This window comes from Citrus clementina, unplaced genomic scaffold, assembly GCF_000493195.1.
Source record: "Citrus clementina cultivar Clemenules unplaced genomic scaffold, Citrus_clementina_v1.0 scaffold_3, whole genome shotgun sequence".
In the NCBI taxonomy this organism is placed as follows: Eukaryota; Viridiplantae; Streptophyta; class Magnoliopsida; order Sapindales; family Rutaceae; genus Citrus; species Citrus x clementina.
Window position 1 is genome coordinate 1012912 of NW_006262339.1, and position 18504 is coordinate 1031415.

Below are 18504 nucleotides of genomic sequence, written 5' to 3' on the forward strand. Positions count from 1 at the left end.
ATTTAATTATTTTTTTTTTCACTATTATTTGTGAAAGCTTGAAGCATGCTGGTGTCATGCAATGCTTGATCTGGTTCCTGTTGGCCATTCTTTTGATGTGAAAGCTAGTATGTAACTGTAAGCCTAGAAACAGGGTGGCTTATGTTAGGTAGGGTTGGCAAAAAAGTCTGTGCTGGGTCCGCAGACTTTAAACCCGATCCTCATAGTCATGCCATAGACTTGACCAAGATTTTCAAGCCCGTTGTAAACAGGCCTGGGTAAGGGCTTTTGGACAAAGCCCATGCCAAAGCCTAGGCTTTTGCAATTTATAAAATAAAAAAAAGCAACATCAAATTAAAAAAAAAAGGAAAAAAAAGCCAAAAAAAGCCAATCCCTAATCAATTGCCAATCCTTAAGTTAAACAGAAGCAAGAATCAAAAGCCAATAGCCGTCAGCCAACACCCACCCAAGTTGAATCTCAACCATCACTAATCAATCCAACCATTGTTGCACGCCAATCAAACCCAGTAGTTATCACCACCAGCGAGCGACGCAGCACACCACGCAGCAACAGCAGCAAACCCAACACGCGAGCATGAGCAGTAGCAGCAGCCAACGAGCCTCTTCGAACCCACGTGATCTTTGAGGTGTAGAAAAGTGCCATATCAAAGGCCAAAAAGGAAGAGATTCGCAAACAAGAGTTGGTGACTTGTGTGTATGACATTCTCCATTAAATGTTTAGCTCTTTTCATTTTGTGTGAAAAAAAAAAATCAATTATGTAAATAACGACAAAATTTGTGTGACCATTTGCCTCTAGTTAAGAACTTAAATTATTATGAAATTTTTATGAAATTATTCTACACTATCAGCAAGCGATGGATGAATGCGTAGACCTGCTTAGACCCAGCCCAGCCTGTCAATTCTTGGACAAGTTTTTAAAGGGTCTGAATTTGAAAATAATTATATGGGCTTGGGCTTGAAAAAATCCACCCCAAGTCTGCATTTTGCCAACCCTAATTTGGGCGGCCGGTAAATTAAGCTGAAGCATGTGGCTGTTGGGAGTGAGAGGGTCAAGCTATTGTTGCATGACACCTTCGTTAAATGTGATCAGGATCCGCCTGTTTTTTTATTGCCATTGTTCGATAAAGGTGGAAAGTGGATGCATCACGAGAATCCTTGCTTGTTCTCTTTGCTTTTACTTTTTTTTTTTTTTAATTCTGTTATACACAGATTAGTACTAATATTATATTAGATATTACAATTACAATATTTACAATCATACTAAACAACTGAGACCACCGTCATACATTAACCCACTGAAATACTTGCCTAAATACTTCTCTCTAATATTCGAAGGGTGTCTACTTTACTCACATTTCGTAAGGGAGAACTGAATTAGTTGATAATTAAGGAAGAACTGAAATTAACCTCTATAATCATTTATGGAGGATCGAACCATTGCACTCAACATTTTAACTACTTCTCCCATTAGAACAAAGACCCATGGGTCTCTTTGCTTTTACTTAAAGCTCTTGTTTGTAAAATTTGTGTGGAGACCCGAGTCTTATGCTTTCTTACTTGGTCTATTTGAAATGGAAGTGTTGTAATAGTTGTTCTAAGAAAAAAACTTATAATTATAAAAAAATTTAATATTATGTAGTAAATATATTTTTTAAATAATAATTCTAAAAAAATTTAATATGATCGCTCTGTCACGCTTGCCTTTACGCTTTATTCTTTGGTGTTTGCTTTGTTTACCAGTTTATCTTGTTTGTTTACTATTCTTTGTTTTGTACCACACCCGAACTTATAAGAAAAAGGGGGTAATATCTAAGAACTAAAATAAAGCATTTAGGTCTAAAATACGAACAAGAAAAAGAGACATAGGACGCTTGGGCGTTGATTGGCTGTTAATGGGTGTTGTGGTGATTTGTTTGTATTGTCTAAAAAATAGAGGGCAAGGATTGGGTTTAATGCTAATATTTCTCGCTTCCATCCAAGTTTTTGGAAATAGAACATAAAATTCTTCTTTCAAAGTATTTATATTGCATGCTCTGTCTGGTTGTTCCAATTGTCTCTCTTGAACCGATACGGAAAGTATTAAGACTAGATTATTTTTCCATTTTTGGCACTGTTGTTTTCAAATACTGCATCAAATTAGTTAAAATGTTCACCTCTTTTTAGCTTGATTGTGCAATGGTAGTTCTATTAAAACACCAAACCCAACTAGTAGGCCTAGTACTTTTTAAATGGCTTTACTTAATTGGTTATCTAAATTCAATTATTGAGAGAACAGGGGATAAAAGTTGTTTAATTCAGAATTATTATAATGTACAAAATCATTGGAAAAGAAGAACGCTATCCAATACTCGTCTCCCACGGCCCACGGGCCATAAGTAACTTCGGTAATGACGCGTCGCCTCTCCCGTGTTAATTATACAAACCTGCTGGCTGCTGCCTCACACTCTTTCGTATTTGCTCGTGGAAGACAATCAATTCGTGACAAATCGGTTCCTTGCTCTCTCACTTCACTCAGCTTCCTTCATCAGCTTTTTAAGGCCCTTCCGTGAGGCCGTGAGCTTCTTCAACATAACCAACTCTCTCTTTCTGTTGTAATTAATCCTCAATTAACAATTCCAGATCTTCATTGCTACTCTTCAACTTATCGCTTTCTCTGTGTTATCATTTCCAGATCTACTATCCGTTTGTTCCTTTCCTTTTGTATCTGCTTCCAAATCCAAGTATATATATTTTATATCTTCGCTAAAGAGTTTTTTTGTACCCTCTCTCTTTGTCACTGCTTGAAATATTAAAAATCTTCACTAGAGCTCTCATAAACAATCATTTCTCTCCTAAAATACCGCCCTTGAGTATCGCCAAAATTACGAAAATGTTCCGTTTCCTCGTCACGCTTTCGATTCTCTTATCATATTTCAACTGCTTTTCCCTCGCGAGCGTGGTGACGTGCTCGGGGATTGTACCGATGAGGTACCGAAACGACAAGATATCGATCACCGATTTCGGTGGCGTCGGTGACGGAAAGACTTTGAACACGAAAGCGTTTCGTGAGGCAATCTACCGGATTCAGCATTTGAGAAGGAGTGGCGGCACGCTTCTTTATGTTCCTCCTGGGGTGTACTTAACGGGAAGCTTTAATCTTACCAGTCACATGACTCTTTATTTGGCTAAAGGTGCTGTTATCAAGGCCACTCAGGTAATTCACTTTCCTAAGAACTGATGTAATTAATCATTAATTTTCTTTTTTGGTTAGTTATGTATTTATTATTATTATTATTATTATTTTAACAGTAAATTCGGTTTATCAGACTTGAGTTGAAAGAGCAATTTATCTCCTGTGAAATGTGCACCGATATTCCAAAGACCTATGATATATGTCATTGTGAGATATTGCCACGTCATCTGGATTTTGTCGGTGTAAAATTGTAGGTTTGTAGATTTACCTTAGTATTTGCTAATGGCTTACCGATAACGTCGATTCGTATTTGAAACTGTGTTGGATATTCCATGGAATCTGAGCTATTAATTGTCGCGGGTTGTACATAAAACCATATAGGTTATGTAAAATGGACGGTCCAGAATGCAACATTGTAGAACATTGTTTATGCACAGCCTAAAATATGATTAGGAGTGGTTTATTTCTAACCGCTAAATACAGGACCATTCATGGTCTTTGAACACGAATCTGCGAGTGCAGATTGGATGGTTATAATAGAGATTAAATATGATTGCATGGTAGATAGGCAGATCCTGCTTCTTTTGCTTTCAGTAATATAAATTGAATGATTTTGTAATGCGGGTTCTCTTTGTGTGGTCTGAGCTGTGTGATATGGTTGAAATGTCATTTGATTGGGACATTGTCTGTCTCAGCCAGAATTATCGATTATGTCAAACTTTGGGGACGAAGAGATCTCAATTAATTATGGTGGGTCCAAGTATTAAAGAGAAAAATGGTGGGTCTATGCAGCATGGTTTCATGTGCATTACATTTAAAAGAATTTAGAAAATTTCTAGTTGGACAGCCAGATATCTGGTGGATGATCTTGTCCTCTTTGGTGCTATCAGATTAAAAAAGAATATTGTTAGGTCCACTACCATGGAGAGCTGTGGATACAACCCATTGTTTTGATAAGGCCAATAGTGAAATTATTATTCAATAAAAAAAACCCATGCCTCTTTTCAGGTTAATACATGTTATTAACAGTACTAATATATGATTAATGTTTCGAATCATTCTATAGAATATTGCTTTGAACATAGTAAATAAATACAGAAGAAACTATTATTGAATGTCAGAAACTATTATATAAAATAAAAACATGACGCCACTGCCTAATAACCATGGTATTATTTTTGGATCTCAACAGAAATGATTTTGGTATCATTTTATAAGGACCTTATAGAATATTAATCAATTTCCTTTTGTGAGTGTGATTCAAACATTACAGCTGTTAGATTCATTATCTTTACCAAGTAAAGCTACATGTTTGGACTGAGTTCCTATATTTTGTACTCTACTTTTTTTAGGCGATGTTATGAACTATAGGAGATAGGATACTGAGCCTTCTATTCTTAGGTGCATGGTGTCCAAAATAGAAATAATTGGAACTGAATGTCCAGATGAAGACTACTTCTTGTTGACCCTACGTTAACTAACTTTATACCTATTTCTTCTTTGCTCGATACTTCAGGATACTTGGAATTGGCCTTTAATTGCCCCTTTGCCATCGTATGGAAGGGGAAGGGAGCGCCCTGGAGGAAGGTATATGAGTTTTATTCATGGTGATGGACTTCAGGACGTGGTAATCACTGGTGGGTTCAAACAAAATTGCAGTTTTTTGCTCCCAAATTATATCTGCAGAAACCTAAGCATCTTAAACAATTTATCCTGGGATCCACCATTAGAGTTGGGAACTAGGGTGCTGTGTGGTAGAAAAGCCTTGTTTATATTCAACAATATGCTGTTATTACCATACGACGTCTGTCAGCTGTTCTGCATCGTATTATTGCTTTCATACGGTGTCTGAGTCATGACATTCGGTTTAATGATCTTGATCTGGATATCAAATGCCATATTTCGCTTCTTGTCTGATTTTTTAATTTCTAAGTTTGAGAAAATTTCCTTCATAGGTGAGAATGGAACAATCGATGGTCAGGGAGCCATCTGGTGGAACATGTGGAGGCAGAGAACTCTTCCTTTCACGAGACCAAATCTCATTGAATTTATGAATTCTAGGAGCATAATAATTTCCAATGTGATTTTCCAGAATTCACCCTTTTGGAACATTCACCCTGTTTATTGCAGGTAATAGTCGAATTTATTTTTTAATTCTAACACTCACCTTCTTGATACATTTACATGGTGCATGGTGATCAAATTGTGTTGATGCTACTAGAATGGCCTTGACATATATTGTTCAATGGATAGGGGCTTTTGGAGGTCATTCATATAAATGAAATGTTTGCGAAATTTTTGTCTGTTAGCTTGTGTTTTGGTAGAAGTGGCTGTATGAAAATCATAGAAGCCATTTCAGCCAGGGTTTAAAGTTGTCTAGAAGTGTGTGGTTGGTCTAGTGTATACTGATAACATGAATTGATTGTTAAAGCTGAATTTACTATTATTTTTCCAATTAAATTCACATTATGATCAGCTTTTTTTTTGTTTTGGCGCTCACCCTTATGCGATGAGATACTAGAAATTTGGTTGGCCTTTTCAGCTCCTTGTGGTTGCTGATTACTGTTAGCCCGTTACAGCTGTGTATAAATTGCAGGGTAGAGTTGATAATTCTGGTTTGATATTTTCTTTTCTGCTTTTTTTTTTTTTTCTTCCCCCCCCCCCCTCGCAGCAATGTTGTTATCCGTTATGTAACCATCTTGGCTCCAGCTGACTCTCCCAATACCGATGGGATTGATCCAGGTACTTGCTACAATGCAATTTTTTTACTTGGTTTCTATCTCTGGTCTGATGCTTTTATAACATCCGCACATGTACGAACGCGTCATGTACATGAGTGAAAAAACCTTAACAATCACTTCTTGTAAAGAGTCTTGAATGTTTGAACCGTTTCAATTTAGATTTCCTATAATTTGAACAAACTGCCAATTCACCAAAAATGTTTTGAATGGAAAGGTGAAAATTTAACATTTTCTGTAGACGATCCCCTGAGCTTGCCTGTTGCCTCAATTTAAGCAGATGATATTTAACTCTTACTATTGATGCAGATTCAAGCTCGAATGTCTGCATAGAGGACTCCTACATTTCAACAGGAGATGATCTTGTGGCGGTAAAGAGTGGGTGGGATGAGTATGGGATAGCTTATGGTCACCCTAGCTCTGGCATCACCATTAGGCGGGTAACAGGATCATCTCCATTTTCCGGAATTGCAGTTGGGAGTGAAACCTCGGGTGGAGTGGAAAATGTCTTGGCTGAACACATTAACCTTTACAATGTAGGAGTTGGTATCCACGTTAAGACAAACATTGGTAGGGGAGGATTCATAAGAAACATCACAGTCTCTGATGTATATATGGAAAACGCGCGCAAGGGGATAAAGATTGCAGGTGATGTTGGTGACCACCCTGATGACAAGTTCAATCCGAATGCTCTCCCAGTAGTCAATGGTATCACAATTAAGGATGTCTGGGGAACGAAGGTCCAACAATCGGGATTAATTCAAGGCTTGAAGAACTCTCCTTTCACTGGGATCTGTCTTTCTAACATTAACCTACAAGGTGTGGCAGGACCAACATCTCCTCCGTTAAAGTGCTCTGATGTAAGTGGATCTGCTTATCAGGTAAAACCATGGCCCTGTTCGGAACTGTCCAGCTCGCAGCAAACTGGTGCCTGTTCCAATCACTTCTGAGTTCATGTAATTTTTCATCTCAATTCAAACGAAGAATAAAGATTCATGAGTAACCCAATTAATAATATAAACACCAGCTCATCCATTTCGTAAAATATTTATGCTCAATACAAGCACATTATACATCTTTCACAGATGCATTATTTGTAGCAATATTTATATACTCGATACAAACAAATCAAAAACCCTAAAGCATATTTGAGAGAGAAAAAAAAATGAAAAGAAAAGAGAACACACGCACACAAACATCAATGAGTGGTGGTTCATCAGCAAAGATGATATTGTCTAATTATTCTAGAATTTAGAAGTAACCCAAAAACTTGCGGATCTTGGTCATGAATCCAGTTTCATGTTCATACTCTTCTCCGTCTTTCTGCCACTGCGCCTCGTGGCGTCGATGGAAATGGTGGCGATGGCGATCACTTGGCCTCCTGATCTCGTCTCTCCTCGTCACGTCATCATCGCGCCAGACATGAAACCTATGCACATGAGCATCGCCGTTGGGAAACTTGGGCCACCTCGCAGGAATCTCAAGAACCTCCCCCTTGCCGTCACCTTTTGATATCAGCATGTCGTTACCGTACGTAATCTGGCGGTGGTGGAACCATGGCTTCCCGAGACGGTGGCCGTGGCACGGGCGACGGTTACGGAAGGTCAGAGACGGATGGTGGGGGAAGTGACGGTTTATCGGGTGAAAGTTAATCACGGTTAACGGCAAGAAATCTGTAGTCTCAGTTTCTGGTTTTCCGGACTCCGACCTTTCGGTTTCAGAGTCGGGTTTCTGGCTCGGAAGAAGAATCGACGCCGGCCGCGTGGCTGTGGTTTTAGAAACAGATTCTTGTTCGTCAGTTGAGACATGTTCTTTGATGATGTCATTTTCCTTCAGATCTAACGAAGCACGGGCCTGTGCGAGAGCAAGAACGAACAGGAGAAGGCCAACGGTGACGATGAGCTTAGCCATTTTGGTGGATTTTTGTTGAATGCGAGGAAGTGTATTGAATTTGATTATATATTTAAAAATGTGAGAAGCGCAGATTTCGGGCAGCCTGTGAACACTGCATCGTGATTCGTGGGAGGGGGATTGGTATGCGGGGCAGCTCTGACAAACACGCGTCAGGATTTTAGAACTTGCGGTTTGTTCGGGTCGCTGTCCGTGCCTATACGATAACGGGTTGACTTTGCCGGATATTTTAGTATTTACTGGCTTCATTTGTTTTTGTTTTTTTTTTCTGAGTCTGTAGATTTAACACACAACAAATGGCTTTGGCGGTTTAGTTTAGGGGCGGGCAATCCATTCGATTTTGTGAACTAAATTGAATCGAATTATATTATGGTAATTTGATCAAATTTGGTTCCGATAATAAATGGTTCATAAGTTTCTGAATCAATTAGTTTTTGTTTACCAAATAAAAAAACCAATAGGTTTGAAGAAAAAAAATAAAATGAAAATTAAATTTTATATTTCTTAATATGAGTGATTATTAGTGTGATAGCATACATTTTATATAATTTGTTTAATTTTTTATGCTTAGCTCACTTTGAGGGATAATATTAGTATTGTGGATGTATGTAGAAATGAATTGGTAACTTGCGTGTTGTTAAAAAATATGTTTTAAGAATTCAGAAGTGGTGAACTTTGATGACAAATGGTAATGAAATTTTGAAGTTTTTGTTATATATCATTTCGTGTTGTTGATATTTTGTTTTATTTGTTATTGTGGATTTGTAATTTGTATTAGATTTAAAAAATATGTTTAAAACTCCATAAGTTTTTTTTTCATATCTAATTTTATTCGTTAATTTATTCATTTTTACTATGTTTTATTGTCTATAAAAAAATTTTATTGTAGTAATAATATATTACAATTATGTGTTTTTTTTTCCCTTTAATTGAATGTATACGTACTTGAACTAAACAAAACAAACTATAGTACCAAACTGTACTAAATTAATTTGGTTCGATCATAGTGTTTTAGTTGTAAGATAGAACTGAACCAAATCGGATAATGGCGTTTAGTTGCATCTGTTTGTTCGAAGAAAGAGTGAAGAAGAAGCGCAAGAGATTGGATATCAAATCAATTAATAGTTCGACGGACCTAGTGACAGACACGTGGAAAGATTTCAGCTCGTCACCAAAATTCCAGTACATTCTATCTTAGTGTAAATTACGCTATCCTCAGGGGTAGGTCCCCAAAAAATTAGCCTTTTCTAGAAAGCCGCCTAAACCAACGCAGGTAATTCTGCTTAATCCAACTTTGGGCTGCTTGAGTCCAGTCTCTAATGAAACGGTTGGCTATCTGGTTTATGACACATTTGTTGGGCCTCTTTCTATCAACCGAATGATCTGCGTAAAAGCCCATCAGTTGATCAGTCATGATAATCCAGCAGCTAAATAAAAAGAAGTATCCCATATTGTTGATACGGCTCCTGGATGTACGATGAGCAGAAGCAAGCAAATTAATAATTAATTTATGAATCTAACTTATTACATTGGATTCTAAAGAATGAATTAGAGAAACTAAAACAAGCTGTCCTCCAAGCTGTTCTCATATACTTTTTGTATCTCATCGAATCCATAAGAATCCAAAACGAAATACCACCTCCACCCTACCCTGGGTTCGATATCTCCCATGAAAATAAACGTCAAGCCAATCATAAGAATCCAAACTCTCCATCAAAATGATCACAAAACCGACTAATTGTTCAGAATTTCACAAAAATAATTGAACATTATTCTCGAGACAAACACCACCTCCACCTCCACCTAAATAGTAAAAATGCTGTCGAGAGCCTACACAAAAAGTAGAAAGAGCATTAAAGAAGGAGAACAGAGCAAATCAGGGTCAATCCAGGACTACGAGGACTGCCTGGTTGGGTTCTATGGTGATCTACCGTTGATCTCTTGTGGGAGTGGGACTAACCGTGGGGTCCGCATGACAATGAAGGAGGTTTTGAGATCATCTGTCGGAGTCATGGGAGAGAGTCGTTTGGGGTTAACGGACAAGGTTGTGTTGTTAAAAGGTGACTTGTTTGCCGTGAAAAGGTTTCGAAAATTGAGGGTCAGGAGAAGCGAGTTTGGCAAAAGAGTTGAGAGATTGGCGCATTTTAGCACACTGTGTGAGTATCTCGTGCCTATCACTGCTTATTTGTATGCCAAGAGGATCAAGTTTGTTCTTTGTGATTATTATCCTATGGGAAGCCTCGCTGACCTACTTGCCGGTGAGTCCTACTTCCTATCCTAATTAATTTAATTGCTCATAAATTGTATCATTTTTTTTCTTTTTCTTTTTTTTTTTAAGACTACAAAATTACTTGCTCATAATGAATGATAGATACTAGCGGACTAAGATCCGGTGCTGATCTGAGCTTGTTCTGAGCATCAAATTAATGATCAGCAATTGCCTTATGTGGATTTCAAGCAATTACTGATCATTGATTCAGTGCTCAGGACAAGTTTAGATCAGCACTGGATCTGTTTCTGATACTATCGATACAAAGTACTCTCATTCATACAAATTAATGGGTCATGCTGAAATTTGACAATAAATTACATGTTCAGGCCAACGTTATTATTATGCAAATTGGGAGATCGCCATCATCCATTTGTGTATTGTCTCATATATACGCAAAGCATTTATGAGTGTTTTAAAAAATTTAGTAATAATCTCAATTGATTGGATGGTATCAAGATATATACAACACAGTGAGACTGATCTCATGTAAGAATTTCTCACTATTAAAATCATTGAGCATGTATCATCCATCATCAATGATGTTATTATCCAAAAATCGTATTTAAAAAAAAAAAATTTACAGAATCCTAGCTAGCTAAAACATTTTTGTCAAAATTCGTGATTAGAATCCATATAATAATACTTGTCTCTTCAATTTTTTTTTTTATAAAATTAGGTGGAAGAAGGCTCGGTCACACTGCCTTGAATTGGAAACAACGGCTGAAGATATTACTTGACATCGCCCAAGCAATTTCCTTCATCCACACAGAATGTCCTCCAAATGAAAGGAACATGCAGATGAACGTTCACGGCAACATAAAACCCTCCAATGTGATGATAAATATCGACTTCTCAGCCCTTTTATCAGATTACGGCTTCACCCAATTGGCGAAGCGCATTGAAGTGTCCGATGATCAATGTCAGCGGAAGCCGCCTCCGCTGCTTGAAAATTTTTACAGCGAAGATTTGTCTCAGAAAAGTGATATTTTTAATTTCGGATTAATAATAATTGATGTAGTAGCAGGATCAAGGTTTCCAGCAGGTTTCAGCAAGTGCTCGCTAGAAGAGATTAAAGAAGGTGCGGTCGGGCACTGTTTCGAATTTGCTGTGGAAGGAAGGGAGATGAGGCGAGCTTTGCAAGTTTTGGACATTGCATTGGCTTGTACGAATCCGTTGCCTGAGGCCAGGCCTTCGATACAACAGATTCTCTTGTCTCTTGGAAATGCATGTCATAATTAATGTTTGATGATGTACTTGTACAAGTTAAATCAAAGCATATATGGGTGTTACCTACTATTTTAAACCATTCATCATAACTTGCAGGGATCCATGGAAGCTATTACTGTGTTTTGTAATGAAGTACCTAGTTCAATCATATCAATGCTAACAAAACATGTAATTAATGAAAGAAGCTGCAGCTGCAAGCATATCATGCGAAATAATGATATTTATAAAGTTTACTGATTTCTCATGGAGAAGGACAAGTATCCCATTTCCCATCCCAGGAAATGAAGATACCACAGAGCAATAGCAACCCCAAATTGCAAGACAATCTTGCAACTTCGGTATTCTCCCTAGCTAGTCCCTAACAAGCGTGAGTAAATTGGCAATTGATCAAGCGCGAAATCAAATCTCTACATGAGTTGATATTGTTGGGGAAAAATCTGGTTTTTAAATTTTATAAAACCTTTTTAAGGACCGCTCTCATATAATATATAAGAATACGTATTCTAGAAATCATACCTTAGAAATCCAATTTGGATTTTTTCCGTTGAAGTGATTTAGGCTCCTAGATCACGATCCGCCACCACCACTCCTGTTAGATCACGATCCGTCACCACCACGCTTGTTAGATCACGAACTGTCTCCAATGATCTTCCAGGTTATGACTCAGGTTCGATCTGCACTTGACGTGTGGGCGCCTTTATCACTACCAAAGCAACTAGCACGAGAAAATTTTTCTCTCAACAATGGAGAGAAAAATCTTTTTCTCTGATCTGTATAAAGTGGCTTCTCTTTTTTCTGTTGAGAAAAATAAGCCTTATATATCTCCCTTTAGTGAAAACCCTAGGCTCCAAATAATGAAAAATCAAAACCCACGTTTTTTGCATTTTCAATAGGGGACCCACCTTGTAAAATAACATAAGGCCCCTTATACAAAAGCTAATTAAATGGAGCCTCCCACTAAATGATATATTTAGGCTTTTGACCCAAATTGCTAGTTATCTTACTTATTAGTCCAGTAGTGGTGCAATCAATTAAATGAGCTAACCCGAGGATCATTTGGGAACATACAATAGTGGCTACAATAATTAGGCATGTAATTAAACTAGCCCAATTATTTAATTCCAAATCTACTCCACTAAAAGATTGGAACTGACTTCCATAATTGTATGCTCGAATAATAATTCGTCCCAAGCCACATTGATTTCTTTACTGCACAATCCTTTGTACCACATCGTTAATTAAATTGATATCTCAACTGTCCAATCAATTTAATAACATCTTATTCCTTGATCCTTACTGGTTTTCTCTAATGATCATTTTCAACATACTAAATATGTTGACACACTCTGGCCAGAGAATTCTATGATCAAGTACCGAAAACCTATCAAGAGATGTGTTGTACAAATTCTATATTGTTAATCCATAACTCCAATACTCATAATTGCTCCCACCAAGATACTGGGTAATCTTGATCACAAGGATGTGTCGTGCCCATAGGTAACTCAAATGAAATAACAATCACAATCATGAAATCATAATTAACTCAAGATTAAGATTACAGTAAAATCAACGCCTATGAGATTTAATAAGTCTGACAGTTATTACAAAGTTAATTAAATCTCATATGTGATCCTGTTCAATGTAGTCGTACTACATCAATAAATTCATACATGATTAAGACAAATCATTCAATGAATTTATTACAGTCTATACCTAAATAAAGTGCCCAACTTTATTTATCAACTGCGAACTAAATTTATTTAATCATAAGATAACTTGTATTTATGTCTTCTGTGAATCCACATGGTGATCACATAAATACATATAATATGATTAAATGGACTTTAATACAAATATTAATGCAATTAAGATATTTGAATAAAATACCTCATTTATTTTATTAATCAGAAAAAATTGTTTATTACAGTTAAATAAACACATATACTTTTAAAAAGCATATTTTCCCAACAGATATGTCCATCCATCCATATATTCCTCAAAGACAGAGACTCCAGATCGAGGGAAGAATTAATTAAGAGAAGAGTTATTTGAAAGATGAATAAGCAACAAAGGATCACGCTGGCTACACACACATACACAACTACTCAGGCAAACCCTTTTATTACTTACTGCAGGCCAGAGCTCGCCAATTACTAGTTGTTTGTAGAGTATCAACATTGGGATCTACACTACGAGATGATGAATTTTTAGTATATTCCAAAATCGCTAGACTCCAACTTTGAGAGATGCAACCAAATTTGAAAATTGCATTTGCACCATTTATTGGCATGATATATAGCTTCCATAGGTATTAGAATTTGACAGATCACAATAAATCAAATAATTTATTGATTTTAGTTTGTTGAATCCCCAATTTATTAATGTTTTTATATTAATGGCACTCCGCCTGCCTGATTATCCGGTCGTTAATGGCAAAATATAGATTGTCCCAATAATGTCATGTAAAACGCTTTGTTTAATTTTGATCATACTGCTGCTCCATGTTTAGTTTAGGATATATATATATATATATATATTGGCTTTTGCTACCTTACATGCAACGTAAGGTACAGCCTTTCACAAGGCTGATGGGCCCAAGTGAGACCCACATCTAAGTTTGTGAGAGGCTGTACCTTACGTTACATGTAAGGTAGCAGCTCCCATATATATTTTATCCCCTAGTTACAATGACAATCTTTAACTCACTATCTAAAAACTATGAAAACATTAATTTATCATTAAGAAGACAAAAAAGTAAAAATAAAAATCAGCGCCTCGAGGACGACAAACATACACACACATTTGTGTACGTGTTGATTTGATTTGTGACTTGTAATTTCTTTAAATAACACAGATGATGGCCCCTGCGTTTTTTGGTACTGCGTATCGACATGTAGTTCACCAGCTGCAGCCTCGGCTTGCAAGCCTGCATGCCTGCAAGAATTAAAATGTCAGTGTGACAAAGTGGGGACTGGACCGCCATGTGTGAACTGACAACCGTCAGTGTTAAACATACGAGTACGAACGCTCTCTCTCCCTCCCTGTCTCTTTGGTCTCTTCAGTATTTTCCAATTTCTTATAACGTTATTAATTGAATTCCCACTCCACATGCTCTCTCAGTCAATTTCAGCTCTTATCCAGCGGATCGCATCGGTGCCTTTTCTTCTTTCCTAGGGCTTCAGAATGCCAAAAGGAAGGGTGCCCCTCTCCCCCACTCTCTTTAGTTCGACACGTGGAGGTGGAGCCTTTTGAATGACTGATGGCCTGGCCAGAAGTACACAACAAATTCCATGCAATGCAATTGATGAGCTGCCTAATTTATTCAGCTCTTACGGTACAGGTTACACAAGCTCCGGCGCCTCCGTGTTAAGAGTTCATGCTTCAAGTGCTTGACATTTACGGACGAACAATTGCCAACGGTGGTGGCCCATGCTTATAACCCTAAGCATTTGACCGTAGTCTTCTGTATCACTTCACATGGAATGGGGATCATTTTTCAATGGCTAAATTTCTTTCTAACCTCAATTTGAATGGCAATTTTTTAATATATATACACTTTGTTGAAAATATTAATTTCATATTATTCCTATTAAAAAAATGAGGGGGAGAGATAATTTTTTTTTATCTTCTCAACAATTGATAGAAATAAATTAATATATTTTAAAGATAAATTAAAGATTATTATTTTATGTAGGGGTAAATTTGAAGTTTTCAATTTAAAATGGAAATATGGGTCTTTACCTACTTTTACTTTCCCAACTTGTAGTACACTCGACTCTGAGTAGAGAAACCCTGTCTGGACCTTCAACAACATTACCGTATGAGCATGCATGATCAATCTCAATTGGGTCCCATCCTATCACCCTCAAATCTCCAATCTTTGACTCTGTAAAAGTTTAGGTTTAAATTACAGCACCGTGCAGTGCATCAGTCGGTTGGAGGAATCTATTGACTGTTCAAACCGCCCAAAACTTTTATTTATGAGTAAGATTAGAAAAGAAAAATATAATAGTACCACTAACAAACGCATTGATCAACTGTTATGAGATTGTTTTAGCTTAAATAAAATTTTCAATTCGAGACTTATATTACAGTTACATTAAATATTTGTTATGAGAATTTTAATGCCCCAGTAGTCCTACCTTATTCAAATTTAAATTAGTCGGGATCCAATATAATTTTCAGATACTAGATAATTTAATACACTGAAAAAATATAAAATAGTCCCCAAGAAGGATATATCATATATATGCTCATCCAAATATTGGACTTTGGTTTTGCATCAAACGTTGGCATGGTAGAGCTAGATAGATCATCGAGCTGGCTACGGAATAAAACAATAGTATAGAGTTCAAGTGGAAAATTCACTCATCCTTTTTTTTTAAAAAAAAAATATTTTCTAAGATATCTTTAGTCATAAGAAGTTAATGCTTATTTTAGTTCATACGAACTTACGAAGATAGAATAATTAGAATTAATTCTCGAAACATAGCTTTTAAAAATATTTTATCATGTATTTTTAGTAATTATATATAGTTAGATTTTAATATCTTCATTTAAAATAAGGAATCATAATCTTTTACAAAAACTGAGGAAATTCAAAATATATAGTTCGAATTTACCTGCCAGCACATTCATTAATTTGCCGATAAAACTGTTTTACAAATTTTTGTTATGATGGGTTCATATCAGTGACATTCATTTACACACACACACTTCGAAGCAATTACTATTATTATTATTATTATTACCCAATGTTTTGTGATCTAGGTTAATTAATGGGTGGTGACATGCACTTAATTTAATGATATATATTGGCTGGGGAAAACCCATGTGGGTGCCAGGATTAATATTATTTGACAAGACTGTAACGTTATTTATGTTACTATAGTCAGATATGAATTGCATCTTTGACTTTCGAGTTATAGGCTTGTTTGTTAATAAATTAAAAAATATTGATAATTAAAACAAGATCAAAATTGGTTTAATTGTTCTATCTGTCGGCGCCAGGGACAAAATTAAATATTTAATTTGTAAATTACTTCCATGCGTTGCGGGTTCCAACTAATTAATTATCTTTGATCAGGTCAAAAGGTTCGGTGGTTTACACCCATCAGATCAGGCCATGACTCAACTGTGCATGCAGTTCTACGTACTATCTAGCTAGCCGCAAGCATGTTACATAAGACATCTTTGTGCATTTTATGATATCGAATTTCTTCTTCCTGTTGACCTTTCTACCATTAATTATCCTGGGGTGAAGTACGCATACGGTATATATATTTCAAATTTTAAACTTTTAGGAACCGTATTAGGTGAGAATTGAGAAACTTCAAGTGTGAACCAATAATGTGTCTGAATAAGCTGCAGAAGCATTAGTAAATGTCATTATTTTTTCCCTATGATATTGACATATAATATTAATAGTAGGGGCATTTCAGTAACATGAAAGTAATTATATTTCACTATTTACCCACAGCTGGAAATTAATTACAGTTTATTTTGTATTTTACTTACGGAAAAATGGGTCCTCCGGTCTCCTGATGGGATGAGTGTTGAAAATTGCAATATTTTCATTTATTCATGTATAAATAGCCTTCCATCCAATGAATACACTGAGCAGAGTTATTTTTTGTAACAAAGCAAGGGAGACGGAGGAAGAGGGAGGGTAGTACAACATCAATATTTTTATTAATGGGAACCCAAAATGCCGAGTTATATTTTGTTTTCATGAACTATGATCCTGAATATCAGCGCCTCCGAGCCGACAGGTCAGTTCGCGTGCTATTCATATCAAATGTATATTGATTGATAATTTGATACGTGTGCATTTCTGGCTCTCTGATAATAATATTGCGAATGAATTAATGAACAATAATGAATGTGCATTATATAGAACAAAACAAGGGGCAGATGAGCTAGATTTGTATCTGAGTAAGAAGCATGATGAGCTGTTGGCAAGCACGCTTGAGCCGGGCAGCTACAGAAAGACATTGTCTTTGGTGATCGTTGATGGGTTTGCGGTTGAGATCACCGAAGACCAGGTGATGCTGATCTTTGTAAGATATGTGCAGACTAATGTGATTAATTAGATATATGCTTGCTTAATTATTTGTCTATTTGACCATATGTATGTATTTATTTATACACAGGCAAACGTCCTTAGATCTGCCAAGGGGGTGAGAGTCGTGGAGAAGAACCAGGAGCTGCCTTAATGCAGCTGCCATAGATCAAGAGGCCACTCAGCCACCAACTATATATGAGCACTGTCGAAGTATGAGCTATCTCGAAGTTGGGTTTTTACCATTTTTTTTTTTACTAATTAGGATATTTGTAAATGTAAGTTGGGTTTTTAATTGTCGATGACTATGAGCTATCTCGAAGGGTGAAGGGTGGTGAATTCTAGGGAGATTTTGTATTAGCTATTGTTGACTATTGAACTATATCTCTTTCTATCACTTTGGATTTTGAATTATAAGTTTACCTCTCTATGATCTCTATATATATGTGTGTCTCAGTCAGTCAGTCTCAACATATTATATATAGTTTGATTTGGTGTTATACATGCAACGTGAAAAGCAAGGATCTCAGCAACCCAATTTGGGACTCATAAATTTTGATTTTCTAATCTAATCTATGCGAGAATTAACTTTAAGTTACTTCTTATTAGCTTCGACTTAGGGAGAAAAGCTCTTTGATAAATATCAAGCAATGAGAGGATGTATACATGTAGAAACGCACACCGGCTGGGCCTCAGTGACACGATTGGTCGGGCGTGTGGTCCAACTCTAACAACAAGCCAACCCATTATTAATTTGCAGGGTCCCACCGAGAGAATCAACATGGCGATCAAAAGAAGAAATAAGGAATTCCTCTACGATCAAGTTTCTATTGGATGCTATACGACAAATATTTTTATAATTTATATTTATTTGTGATGGAAGAAATTTTAGAATGAGCATAATGTATTATAATTAATTAATATATATATATAACATGTGTAATTAAATTTAATACAATCATAACTTACATAATAATTTTTTAAAATAAATAAATACATATCATAATATTATTTATTAATTATATGGTTAACATGATACTTTTATATTTTAAATTTTCTCCTACGAGACAATACACAGGTCGATTGGCTACGTCACTATTTAAGACAATAAAAAAGGCTCAG

General features: G+C 36.3%; 3 protein-coding genes across 4 annotated transcripts; all 3 read left to right on the forward strand.

The window, feature by feature from the left end:
- Positions 1–2337: 2337 nt before the first annotated feature.
- On the forward strand, positions 2338–6969 carry LOC18048128 (probable polygalacturonase). Its single transcript, XM_006439304.2, has 5 exons — positions 2338–3194; positions 4690–4810; positions 5129–5303; positions 5845–5915; positions 6221–6969. The coding sequence occupies exons 1-5, from the start codon at positions 2871–2873 to the stop codon at positions 6859–6861; spliced, it is 1332 nt and encodes a 443-aa protein (XP_006439367.1). The 5' UTR covers positions 2338–2870; the 3' UTR covers positions 6862–6969.
- A 2402-nt stretch (positions 6970–9371) lies between these two features.
- On the forward strand, positions 9372–11404 carry LOC18048129 (pollen receptor-like kinase 1). The gene is made up of 2 exons (XM_006439305.2): positions 9372–10080; positions 10771–11404. Exons 1-2 carry the CDS (start codon positions 9639–9641, stop codon positions 11331–11333), a joined length of 1005 nt encoding a protein of 334 aa, XP_006439368.1. The 5' UTR covers positions 9372–9638; the 3' UTR covers positions 11334–11404.
- A 5550-nt stretch (positions 11405–16954) lies between these two features.
- Positions 16955–17632, forward strand: LOC18049849 (subtilisin-like protease SBT2.5). Of its 2 annotated transcripts, none has more exons than XM_024189537.1 (3): positions 16955–17092; positions 17218–17380; positions 17474–17632. In XM_024189537.1, the coding sequence occupies exons 1-3, from the start codon at positions 17016–17018 to the stop codon at positions 17534–17536; spliced, it is 303 nt and encodes a 100-aa protein (XP_024045305.1). In that variant the 5' UTR covers positions 16955–17015; the 3' UTR covers positions 17537–17632. The 2 variants fall into 2 exon arrangements, with proteins under 2 accessions (XP_024045305.1, XP_006439369.1); XM_006439306.2 differs by having other exon boundaries at positions 17218–17365.
- Positions 17633–18504: the final 872 nt, after the last annotated feature.

Bases quoted from the DNA above. Each gene is read 5' to 3' on its own strand.
- LOC18049849 (XM_024189537.1), top strand. From the start codon at position 17,016: ATGGGAACCCAAAATGCCGAGTTATATTTTGTTTTCATGAACTATGAT. The intron at 17,093-17,217 runs GTCAGTTCGCGT...TGCATTATATAG, and splicing joins CAGCGCCTCCGAGCCGACAG to AACAAAACAAGGGGCAGATG. The intron at 17,381-17,473 runs GTAAGATATGTG...ATTTATACACAG, and splicing joins ACCAGGTGATGCTGATCTTT to GCAAACGTCCTTAGATCTGC.
- LOC18048128 (XM_006439304.2), top strand. From the start codon at position 2,871: ATGTTCCGTTTCCTCGTCACGCTTTCGATTCTCTTATCATATTTCAAC. The intron at 5,304-5,844 runs GTAATAGTCGAA...CCCCCCTCGCAG, and splicing joins ATTCACCCTGTTTATTGCAG to CAATGTTGTTATCCGTTATG. The intron at 5,916-6,220 runs GTACTTGCTACA...CTATTGATGCAG, and splicing joins TACCGATGGGATTGATCCAG to ATTCAAGCTCGAATGTCTGC.
- LOC18048129 (XM_006439305.2), top strand. From the start codon at position 9,639: ATGCTGTCGAGAGCCTACACAAAAAGTAGAAAGAGCATTAAAGAAGGA. The intron at 10,081-10,770 runs GTGAGTCCTACT...TTATAAAATTAG, and splicing joins CCTCGCTGACCTACTTGCCG to GTGGAAGAAGGCTCGGTCAC.